General features: G+C 38.4%; 1 protein-coding gene across 1 annotated transcript; it reads left to right on the top strand.

Moving 5' to 3' along the window:
- Positions 1 to 56: 56 nt before the first annotated feature.
- LOC108018941 (transcription factor grauzone) lies at positions 57 to 2971 on the top strand. Its single transcript, XM_017086538.4, has 5 exons — positions 57 to 311; positions 371 to 767; positions 827 to 1283; positions 1344 to 1556; positions 2372 to 2971. Exons 1-5 carry the CDS (start codon positions 189 to 191, stop codon positions 2919 to 2921), a joined length of 1740 nt encoding a protein of 579 aa, XP_016942027.2. The 5' UTR covers positions 57 to 188; the 3' UTR covers positions 2922 to 2971.
- The last annotated feature ends 9913 nt before the right edge of the window (positions 2972 to 12884 follow it).

The following is a 12884-nucleotide window of genomic DNA, read 5'->3' as shown; positions in this document are numbered from 1 at the left end:
GTACCCTTAATGTATTTCGGGGTAACGTTGCCACCCAGCAGAAACACACCACACCTGACTGGGAGTTTTGCCATCCCTAATTTAAATGTTGTTGTTTACAACAGCTCTGTTGCAGCAACGAAAATTTATGTTTAAACATATTGCTTAGTTGTGATTTTGTATTTTTTGCCGTCTTCGATTCGCGCAAGATGATTTGTCGCCTGTGCCTGCGGTGCCTCAGTCCCGGGAGCGCCGTTTTCCTCTTTGAGACGGACGATACGCTGGCGGAGACGCGACTGGTGAAGATGATCGCCAAATTTCTGCAGCTGGAGGTGAGTGCATCCTTGGGGCTTCCCTGTCGACAAATAAAAGCAACTCCCATACCATACAGATCCTGCCCGACGACGGCATCTCGACCAGCGTCTGCACCGAATGCTGCGAGCACCTGGAGGACTTTAACGGCTTCTGGCAGCTGGTGGAGCAGAAGCAGTGCTCGTTGAAGAAGGAGTTCCTCACCGTGGACGTCGATTGCGCGGCCATGAAGTGGACGGGCGGCGTCGACGTGGACGTGAACATCGATGAGCTGCCGCTGGCGACTGGCGACATGGACGAGAAGCCACTGGACCTGCACAACCTGAGCCTGCTGGGCAGCGTGCTGGACGTGAATGTGGACAGTGTGGAGGTCAGGGAGCAGGTCAAGGAACAGATGCCCGGCGAGTCCGAGGAGGAGAACGAGAAGCCCTGCCTGATGGCCAGCGAGGTGCAGCTAGAAGAGGACTCCTCGGATGGTTGTTATTCTTAAGTTTCCCCATGGATTCTCCGTTACTAATTCCATGTTCCCTTGAAGATGAACCCCTTGTCCGGCTGCAAACCAAGATGAAGCCCAAGCCCAAGGCCAAGCGCAAGGCCTCAGCCCGTTCCTCCACTGGCCAGAGCACCATTTCCCTGCACCGGGAGCTGGCCGATCTGCTCGACGATGGCAGCAAGCGGCGACGCAGAAGGGCACCTGACCAGCGGGCACCCACCGATGTGCAGGAGACCGAGCTGCAGGCCGTACTCGAGCGCAAGCCCAAGGGCTGCTCCCGCGCCCAGCTGGCCAAGAGCTACGAGGAGGCCATCGCCAGCTACATGAGCGCCAGCTGCGACCTGTGCGACTTTAGTGCTCCCTACCTCTCCGAGCTGAAGGCCCACTTCCTGGAGGTGCACCAGCGCGAGTACTACATCAAGTGTTGTGGAAAGATCTTCACGCGCGCTTCCAAGCTTATGGATCACATCCGCAAACATGTCAATCCCAAGCTATTTACGTGAGTGCGCCCCAAGATATAGCCCATCTTTTCTGTTTAACAGAATGGTATCCCCATTAGCTGCACCATTTGCCAGAAGTCGCTCAACTCGCAGGACTACCTGGCCACCCACATCGAGACGGTGCACAACAAGGTCGCCCAGATCGACAAGGTGCTCAAGTTCCCCTGTCCCAAGTGCGATCGCACCTTCAGCAGCGAGCGCCGAATGGCCAACCATCTGTCCAAGCACGACACCGATCAGTTGGAGCACACATGCGCGATCTGCTGCAAGAGGTGAGCAGAGTGGAAGGGCTCTGATAAAAGTCTAAGCCCCAAATGAACAAGACCTGGGCAGCCAATATTAAAATCAGCACACATATCAGCTTTGTATTAATTATTGAGAAGTGATTGATTAGTAATCTGTTTAATGATAGTGAAATTAATCATGTTGATCAATATAGTATAGCAAAATTGAAACGACATAGCGATTAGGTACATAATACTTAGGACTTTATAGATCATGCTACTTCTAATGCTTTCAGTATTAAGGTGTTGAGAAGCTAAGAACCTAAATGTTTTTTATGACCACTAAAATTTGTCATAAGACACTTCTGTTTATAAAACGCATTTAAAACCTTGCACATGCACACATAAATGAGCGAGATAGATGTAAAATTTTCTCTATGAGAGGTTTTGAAATGAGTAAATACAAAGCAAACAAATAAATTAAGAAGGTATTAGTAGGTACATCTATAAGTAAGTACGAATGTTGTAAATCAGCTTCTCATCTGCCATTAGGCGATTAAGGCGAACGTTCACCTTTTAAAGGTTTAAAATAGGGTTCTTTTTGTTCAGCCTTGTAAATATTTTCATAGCTCAAAAGCTACGCACATAAATCTATGAGAATATGAAGGAATTTACTTTTTTCTATTTTGAATATAATTATTGATATCTTTAATTTTCAACAGCAAATTAATTTTCAACAGCAACAAATCGCTTATAATTGAAAACGCTATTGTCCAGTCATTTAATTAATGATATAACTTATCGTAGCGAGTATGTAAAGTTACAACTTTTATTAATTTACTCAAATTGCTTATCTGTTACAGCTTTGCGAATATACACAGGCTGCGACGCCACATCCAATCCATCCACGAGGACTTGCATCGCCACGTTTGCGACATCTGCGGCAAGAAGTTCAAGTTCAAACCCTCCTTCGACCGCCATTTGCTAGAGCACCAGGGTGTGGTGGCACCGGCGGTGGAGTGCCCTGTGTGCGGAGTCTGGCTGAAGAACGAGCACAGCCTGCGCCTCCACCGATTCACGCACGACAGCACGGACACCGTGTGTCCGCACTGCGGCAAGACCTGCACCTCGCGCACAGCGCTCCGGGGTCACGTGAAGTACGCCCACAAGCTGACCACCAATCTGCAATGCACATTCTGCGAGAAGACATTCAAGCAGCAGCGCAACCTGGACGAACACATGGCCATCCATACGGGCTTGCAGCTGTACAACTGCCCGCATTGCCCGAAGGAGTGCCGCTCCCGCTCCAACATGTACGTCCACATCAAACAGCGCCACGCGGACGAGTGGCTGCGCGCCAAGATGGCGCGTTCGCACAATCCCCAGTTCAAGCCGGGATCCACCGATGTTTAATCCTGATCCTGCACAAATATGTCTAACCATTATACTTTTAATTAACTATACCCAAACCGTTTTTTATGTGGACTTTCTAATGGCGAAACTCATATTCTGGATATGTTATTGTGGGGAAAAAACGAGCTGCCCCCTTACCAAAAATGAAAAAATTTGTCAAAAAATAAATCTTCCTTAAAGTGATGGGGATCGATAGCAATTGAAGCAAGCTGCTCAAAACTGTCGGACCTTTAGCTGTACGCCCTGATTTGACTAAACTACGACTGAAAAAGCACTAAAAAATAAGTATTTTTGACCAAAATCTGAATCCCAAGAAAATCCGAGCTACCCCCTTACAAAAAATGAAAAAATTTGCCAAAAAATAAATCTTTCTTAAAGTGATGGGGATCGATAGCAATTGAAGCAAGCTGCTCAAAACTGTCTGTCTTTTAGCTGTACGCCTTGATTTGACTAAACTACGACTGAAAAACCACTAAAAAATAAGTATTTTTGACCAAAATCTGAATCCCAAGAAAATCCGAGCTACCCCCTTACAAAAAAAGAAAAAATTTGCCAAAAAATAAATCTGCCTTAAAGTGATGGGGATCGATAGCAATTGAAGCAAGCTGCTCAAAACTGTCGGTCTTTTAGCTGTACGCCTTGATTAGACTAAACTACGACTGAAAAACCACTAAAAAATGAGTATTTTTGACCAAAATCTGAATCCCAAAAAAAACCGAGCTACCCCCTTACCAAAAATGAAAAAATTTGTCAAAAAATAAATCTGCCTTAAAGTGATGGGGATCGATAGCAATTGAAGCAAGCTGCTCAAAACTGTCGGTATTTTAGCTGTACGCCTTGATTTGGATAAACTACGACTGAAAAACCACTAAAAAATGAGTATTTTTGACCAAAATCTGAATCTCAAAAAAAACCGAGCTACCCCCTTACAAAAAATGAAAAAATTTGCCAAAAAATAAATCTTCCTTAAAGTGATGGGGATCGATAGCAATTGAAGCAAGCTGCTCAAAACTGTCTGTCTTTTAGCTGTACGCCTTGATTTGACTAAACTACGACTGAAAAACCACTAAAAAATAAGTATTTTTGACCAAAGTCTGAATCCCAAGAAAATCCGAGCTACCCCCTTACAAAAAATGAAAAAATTTGCCAAAAAATAAGTCTTCCTTAAAGTGATGGGGATCGATAGCAATTGAAGCAAGCTGCTCAAAACTGTCTGTCTTTTAGCTGTACGCCTTGATTTGACTAAACTACGACTGAAAAACCACTAAAAAATAAGTATTTTTGACCAAATCTGAATCCCAAGAAAATCCGAGCTACCCCCTTACAAAAAATGAAAAAATTTGCCAAAAAATAAATCTGCCTTAAAGTGATAGGGATCGATAGCAATTGAAGCAAGCTGCTCAAAACTGTCGGTCTTTTAGCTGTAAGCCTTGATTTGGATAAACTACGACTGAAAAACCACTAAAAAATGAGTATTTTTGACCAAAATCTGAATCTCAAAAAAAACCGAGCTACCCCCTTACAAAAAATGAAAAAATTTGCCAAAAAATAAATCTTCCTTAAAGTGATGGGGATCGATAGGAATTGAAGCAAGCTGCTCAAAACTGTCGGTCTTTTAGCTGTACGCCTTGATTTGGATAAACTACGACTGAAAAACCACTAAAAAATGAGTATTTTTGACCAAAATCTGAATCCCAAAAAAAACCGAGCTACCCCCTTACAAAAAATGAAAAAATTTGCCAAAAAATAAATCTTCCTTGAAGTGATGGGGATCGATAGGAATTGAAGCAAGCTGCTCAAAACTGTCGGTCTTTTAGCTGTACGCCTTGATTTGGCTAAACTACGACTGAAAAACCACTAAAAAATGAGTATTTTTGACCAAAATCTGAATCTCAAAAAAAACCGAGCTACCCCCTTACAAAAAATGAAAAAATTTGCCAAAAAATAAATCTTCCTTAAAGTGATGGGGATCGATAGGAATTGAAGCAAGCTGCTCAAAACTGTCGGTCTTTTAGCTGTACGCCTTGATTTGGATAAACTACGACTGAAAAACCACTAAAAAATGAGTATTTTTGACCAAAATCTGAATCCCAAAAAAAACCGAGCTACCCCCTTACAAAAAATGAAAAAATTTGCCAAAAAATAAATCTTCATTAAAGTGATGGGGATCGATAGGAATTGAAGCAAGCTGCTCAAAACTGTCGGTCTTTTAGCTGTACGCCTTGATTTGGATAAACTACGACTGAAAAACCACTAAAAAATAAGTATTTTTGACCAAAATCTGAATCCCAAGAAAATCCGAGCTACCCCCTTACAAAAAATGAAAAAATTTGCCAAAAAATAAATCTGCCTTAAAGTGATAGGGATCGATAGCAATTGAAGCAAGCTGCTCAAAACTGTCGGTCTTTTAGCTGTACGCCTTGATTTGGATAAACTACGACTGAAAAACCACTAAAAAATGAGTATTTTTGACCAAAATCGGAATCTCAAAAAAAACCGAGCTACCCCCTTACAAAAAATGAAAAAATTTGCCAAAAAATAAATCTTCCTTAAAATGATAGGGATCGATAGCAATTGAAGCAAGCTGCTCAAAACTGTCGGTCTTTTAGCTGTACGCCTTGATTTGGATAAAATACGACTGAAAAACCACTAAAAAATGAGTATTTTTGACCAAAATCTGAATCCCAAAAAAAACCGAGCTACCCCCTTACCAAAACTGAAAAAATTTGCCAAAAAATATATCTTCCTTAAAGTGATGGGGATCGATAGCAATTGAAGCAAGCTGCTCAAAACTGTCGGTCTTATAGCTGTACGCCTTGATTTGGATAAACTACGACTGAAAAACCACTAAAAAATGAGTATTTTTGACCAAAATCTGAATCCCAAAAAAAACCGAGCTACCCCCTTACCAAAAATGAAAAAATTTGCCAAAAAATATATCTTCCTTAAAGTGATGGGGATCGATAGCAATTGAAGCAAGCTGCTCAAAACTGTCGGTCTTTTAGCTGTACGCCTTGATTTGGATAAACTACGACTGAAAAACCACTAAAAAATGAGTATTTTTGACCAAAATCTGAATCCCAAAAAAAACCGAGCTACCCCCTTACAAAAAAAGGAAAAAATTTGCCAAAAAATAAATCTGCCTTAAAGTGATAGGGATCGATAGCAATTGAAGCAAGCTGCTCAAAACTGTCGGTCTTTTAGCTGTACGCCTTGATTTGGATAAACTACGACTGAAAAACCACTAAAAAATGAGTATTTTTGACCAAAATCTGAATCTCAAAAAAAACCGAGCTACCCCCTTACAAAAAATGAAAAAATTTGCCAAAAAATAAATCTTCCTTAAAATGATAGGGATCGATAGCAATTGAAGCAAGCTGCTCAAAACTGTCGGTCTTTTAGCTGTACGCCTTGATTTGGATAAACTACGACTAAAAAACCACTAAAAAATGAGTATTTTTGACCAAAATCTGAATCTAAAAAAAAACCGAACTACCCCCTTACAAAAAATGAAAAAATTTGCCAAAAAATATATCTTCCTTAAAGTGATGGGGATCGATAGCAATTGAAGCAAGCTGCTCAAAACTGTCGGTCTTATAGCTGTACGCCTTGATTTGGATAAACTACGACTGAAAAACCACTAAAAAATGAGTATTTTTGACCAAAATCTGAATCCCAAAAAAAACCGAAAATTTGAAAAAATTTGCCAAAAAATAAATCTTCCTTAAAGTGATGGGGATCGATACCAATTGAAGCAAGCTGCTCAAAACTGTCGGTCTTTTAGCTGTACGCCTTGATTTGACTAAACTACGACTGAAAAACCACTAAAAAATGAGTATTTTTGACCAAAATCTGAATCCCAAAAAAAACCGAGCTACCCCCTTACAAAAAATAAAAAAAATTTGCCAAAAAATAAATCTTCCTTAAAGTGATGGGGATCGATAGCAATTGAAGCAAGCTGCTCAAAACTGTCGGTCTTATAGCTGTACGCCTTGATTTGGATAAACTACGACTGAAAAACCACTAAAAAATAAGTATTTTTGACCAAAATCTGAATCCCAAAAAAAACCGAGCTACCCCCTTACAAAAAATGAAAAAATTTGCCAAAAAATAAATCTTCCTTAAAGTGATGGGGATCGATAGGAATTGAAGCAAGCTGCTCAAAACTGTCTGTCTTTTAGCTGTACGCCTTGATTTGACTAAACTACGACTGAAAAACCACTAAAAAATAAGTATTTTTGACCAAAGTCTGAATCCCAAGAAAATCCGAGCTACCCCCTTACAAAAAATGAAAAAATTTGCCAAAAAATAAGTCTTCCTTAAAGTGATGGGGATCGATAGCAATTGAAGCAAGCTGCTCAAAACTGTCGGTCTTATAGCTGTACGCCTTGATTTGACTAAACTACGACTGAAAAACCACTAAAAAATGAGTATTTTTGACCAAAATCTGAATCCCAAAAAAAACCGAGCTACCCCCTTACCAAAAATGAAAAAATTTGTCAAAAAATAAATCTGCCTTAAAGTGATGGGGATCGATAGCAATTGAAGCAAGCTGCTCAAAACTGTCGGTATTTTAGCTGTACGCCTTGATTTGGATAAACTACGACTGAAAAACCACTAAAAAATGAGTATTTTTGACCAAAATCTGAATCTCAAAAAAAACCGAGCTACCCCCTTACAAAAAATGAAAAAATTTGCCAAAAAATAAATCTTCCTTAAAGTGATGGGGATCGATAGCAATTGAAGCAAGCTGCTCAAAACTGTCTGTCTTTTAGCTGTACGCCTTGATTTGACTAAACTACGACTGAAAAACCACTAAAAAATAAGTATTTTTGACCAAAGTCTGAATCCCAAGAAAATCCGAGCTACCCCCTTACAAAAAATGAAAAAATTTGCCAAAAAATAAGTCTTCCTTAAAGTGATGGGGATCGATAGCAATTGAAGCAAGCTGCTCAAAACTGTCTGTCTTTTAGCTGTACGCCTTGATTTGACTAAACTACGACTGAAAAACCACTAAAAAATAAGTATTTTTGACCAAATCTGAATCCCAAGAAAATCCGAGCTACCCCCTTACAAAAAATGAAAAAATTTGCCAAAAAATAAATCTGCCTTAAAGTGATAGGGATCGATAGCAATTGAAGCAAGCTGCTCAAAACTGTCGGTCTTTTAGCTGTAAGCCTTGATTTGGATAAACTACGACTGAAAAACCACTAAAAAATGAGTATTTTTGACCAAAATCTGAATCTCAAAAAAAACCGAGCTACCCCCTTACAAAAAATGAAAAAATTTGCCAAAAAATAAATCTTCCTTAAAGTGATGGGGATCGATAGGAATTGAAGCAAGCTGCTCAAAACTGTCGGTCTTTTAGCTGTACGCCTTGATTTGGATAAACTACGACTGAAAAACCACTAAAAAATGAGTATTTTTGACCAAAATCTGAATCCCAAAAAAAACCGAGCTACCCCCTTACAAAAAATGAAAAAATTTGCCAAAAAATAAATCTTCCTTGAAGTGATGGGGATCGATAGGAATTGAAGCAAGCTGCTCAAAACTGTCGGTCTTTTAGCTGTACGCCTTGATTTGGCTAAACTACGACTGAAAAACCACTAAAAAATGAGTATTTTTGACCAAAATCTGAATCTCAAAAAAAACCGAGCTACCCCCTTACAAAAAATGAAAAAATTTGCCAAAAAATAAATCTTCCTTAAAGTGATGGGGATCGATAGGAATTGAAGCAAGCTGCTCAAAACTGTCGGTCTTTTAGCTGTACGCCTTGATTTGGATAAACTACGACTGAAAAACCACTAAAAAATGAGTATTTTTGACCAAAATCTGAATCCCAAAAAAAACCGAGCTACCCCCTTACAAAAAATGAAAAAATTTGCCAAAAAATAAATCTTCATTAAAGTGATGGGGATCGATAGGAATTGAAGCAAGCTGCTCAGAACTGTCGGTCTTTTAGCTGTACGCCTTGATTTGGATAAACTACGACTGAAAAACCACTAAAAAATAAGTATTTTTGACCAAAATCTGAATCCCAAGAAAATCCGAGCTACCCCCTTACAAAAAATGAAAAAATTTGCCAAAAAATAAATCTGCCTTAAAGTGATAGGGATCGATAGCAATTGAAGCAAGCTGCTCAAAACTGTCGGTCTTTTAGCTGTACGCCTTGATTTGGATAAAATACGACTGAAAAACCACTAAAAAATGAGTATTTTTGACCAAAATCTGAATCCCAAAAAAAACCGAGCTACCCCCTTACCAAAACTGAAAAAATTTGCCAAAAAATATATCTTCCTTAAAGTGATGGGGATCGATAGCAATTGAAGCAAGCTGCTCAAAACTGTCGGTCTTATAGCTGTACGCCTTGATTTGGATAAACTACGACTGAAAAACCACTAAAAAATGAGTATTTTTGACCAAAATCTGAATCCCAAAAAAAACCGAGCTACCCCCTTACCAAAAATGAAAAAATTTGCCAAAAAATATATCTTCCTTAAAGTGATGGGGATCGATAGCAATTGAAGCAAGCTGCTCAAAACTGTCGGTCTTTTAGCTGTACGCCTTAATTTGGATAAACTACGACTGAAAAACCACTAAAAAATGAGTATTTTTGACCAAAATCTGAATCCCAAAAAAAACCGAGCTACCCCCTTACAAAAAAAGGAAAAAATTTGCCAAAAAATAAATCTGCCTTAAAGTGATAGGGATCGATAGCAATTGAAGCAAGCTGCTCAAAACTGTCGGTCTTTTAGCTGTACGCCTTGATTTGGATAAACTACGACTGAAAAACCACTAAAAAATGAGTATTTTTGACCAAAATCTGAATCTCAAAAAAAACCGAGCTACCCCCTTACAAAAAATGAAAAAATTTGCCAAAAAATAAATCTTCCTTAAAATGATAGGGATCGATAGCAATTGAAGCAAGCTGCTCAAAACTGTCGGTCTTTTAGCTGTACGCCTTGATTTGGATAAACTACGACTAAAAAACCACTAAAAAATGAGTATTTTTGACCAAAATCTGAATCTAAAAAAAAACCGAACTACCCCCTTACAAAAAATGAAAAAATTTGCCAAAAAATATATCTTCCTTAAAGTGATGGGGATCGATAGCAATTGAAGCAAGCTGCTCAAAACTGTCGGTCTTATAGCTGTACGCCTTGATTTGGATAAACTACGACTGAAAAACCACTAAAAAATGAGTATTTTTGACCAAAATCTGAATCCCAAAAAAAACCGAAAATTTGAAAAAATTTGCCAAAAAATAAATCTTCCTTAAAGTGATGGGGATCGATACCAATTGAAGCAAGCTGCTCAAAACTGTCGGTCTTTTAGCTGTACGCCTTGATTTGACTAAACTACGACTGAAAAACCACTAAAAAATGAGTATTTTTGACCAAAATCTGAATCCCAAAAAAAACCGAGCTACCCCCTTACAAAAAATAAAAAAAATTTGCCAAAAAATAAATCTTCCTTAAAGTGATGGGGATCGATAGCAATTGAAGCAAGCTGCTCAAAACTGTCGGTCTTATAGCTGTACGCCTTGATTTGGATAAACTACGACTGAAAAACCACTAAAAAATAAGTATTTTTGACCAAAACCTGAATCCCAAAAAAAACCGAGCTACCCCCTTACAAAAAATGAAAAAATTTGCCAAAAAATAAATCTTCCTTAAAATGATAGGGATCGATAGCAATTGAAGCAAGCTGCTCAAAACTGTCGGTCTTTTAGCTGTACGCCTTGATTTGGATAAACTACGACTGAAAAACCACTAAAAAATGAGTATTTTTGACCAAAATCTGAATCTCAAAAAAAACCGAGCTACCCCCTTACAAAAAATGAAAAAATTTGCCAAAAAATAAATCTTCCTTAAAATGATAGGGATCGATAGCAATTGAAGCAAGCTGCTCGAAACTGTCGGTCTTTTAGCTGTACGCCTTGATTTGGATAAACTACGACTAAAAAACCACTAAAAAATGAGTATTTTTGACCAAAATCTGAATCCCAAAAAAAACCGAGGTACCCCCTTACCAAAAATGAAAAAATTTGCCAAAAAATATATCTTCCTTAAAGTGATGGGGATCGATAGCAATTGAAGCAAGCTGCTCAAAACTGTCGGTCTTATAGCTGTACGCCTTGATTTGGATAAACTACGACTGAAAAACCACTAAAAAATGAGTATTTTTGACCAAAATCTGAATCTCAAAAAAAACCGAACTACCCCCTTACAAAAAATGAAAAAATTTGCCAAAAAATATATCTTCCTTAAAGTGATGGGGATCGATAGGAATTGAAGCAAGCTGCTCAAAACTGTCGGTCTTATAGCTGTACGCCTTGATTTGACTAAACTACGACTGAAAAACCACTAAAAAATAAGTATTTTTGACCAAAGTCTGAATCCCAAGAAAATCCGAGCTACCCCCTTACAAAAAATGAAAAAATTTGCCAAAAAATAAGTCTTCCTTAAAGTGATGGGGATCGATAGCAATTGAAGCAAGCTGCTCAAAACTGTCTGTCTTTTAGCTGTACGCCTTGATTTGACTAAACTACGACTGAAAAACCACTAAAAAATAAGTATTTTTGACCAAAATCTGAATCCCAAGAAAATCCGAGCTACCCCCTTACAAAAAATGAAAAAATTTGCCAAAAAATAAATCTGCCTTAAAGTGATAGGGATCGATAGCAATTGAAGCAAGCTGCTCAAAACTGTCGGTCTTTTAGCTGTACGCCTTGATTTGGATAAACTACGACTGAAAAACCACTAAAAAATGAGTATTTTTGACCAAAATCTGAATCCCAAAAAAAACCGAGCTACCCCCTTACAAAAAATGAAAAAATTTGCCAAAAAATAAATCTTCATTAAAGTGATGGGGATCGATAGGAATTGAAGCAAGCTGCTCAAAACTGTCTGTCTTTTAGCTGTACGCCTTGATTTGACTAAACTACGACTGAAAAACCACTAAAAAATAAGTATTTTTGACCAAAATCTGAATCCCAAGAAAATCCGAGCTACCCCCTTACAAAAAATGAAAAAATTTGCCAAAAAATAAATCTTCCTTAAAGTGATGGGGATCGATAGGAATTGAAGCAAGCTGCTCAAAACTGTCGGTCTTTTAGCTGTACGCCTTGATTTGGATAAACTACGACTGAAAAACCACTAAAAAATGAGTATTTTTGACCAAAATCTGAATCCCAAAAAAAACCGAGCTACCCCCTTACAAAAAATGAAAAAATTTGCCAAAAAATAAATCTTCCTTGAAGTGATGGGGATCGATAGGAATTGAAGCAAGCTGCTCAAAACTGTCGGTCTTTTAGCTGTACGCCTTGATTTGGCTAAACTACGACTGAAAAACCACTAAAAAATGAGTATTTTTGACCAAAATCTGAATCTCAAAAAAAACCGAGCTACCCCCTTACAAAAAATGAAAAAATTTGCCAAAAAATAAATCTTCCTTAAAGTGATGGGGATCGATAGGAATTGAAGCAAGCTGCTCAAAACTGTCGGTCTTTTAGCTGTACGCCTTGATTTGGATAAACTACGACTGAAAAACCACTAAAAAATGAGTATTTTTGACCAAAATCTGAATCCCAAAAAAAACCGAGCTACCCCCTTACAAAAAATGAAAAAATTTGCCAAAAAATAAATCTTCCTTAAAGTGATGTGGATCGATAGCAATTAAAGCAAGCTGCTCAAAACTGTCGGTCTTTTAGCTGTACGCCTTGATTTGACTAAACTACGACTGAAAAACCACTAAAAAATGAGTATTTTTGACCAAAATCTGAATCCCAAAAAAAACCGAGCTACCCCCTTACAAAAAATGAAAAAATTTGCCAAAAAATAAATCTTCCTTAAAGTGATGGGGATCGATAGCAATTGAAGCAAGCTGCTCAAAACTGTCGGTCTTTTAGCTGTACGCCTTGATTTGACTAAACTACGACTGAAAAACCACTAAAAAATTCGA

Source organism: Drosophila suzukii, chromosome X (genome assembly GCF_043229965.1).
Source record: "Drosophila suzukii chromosome X, CBGP_Dsuzu_IsoJpt1.0, whole genome shotgun sequence".
Classification (NCBI taxonomy): domain Eukaryota; kingdom Metazoa; phylum Arthropoda; class Insecta; order Diptera; family Drosophilidae; genus Drosophila; species Drosophila suzukii.
Note: the sequence above shows the minus strand (reverse complement) of the source record. Positions and strands in the feature narration are given on the sequence as shown.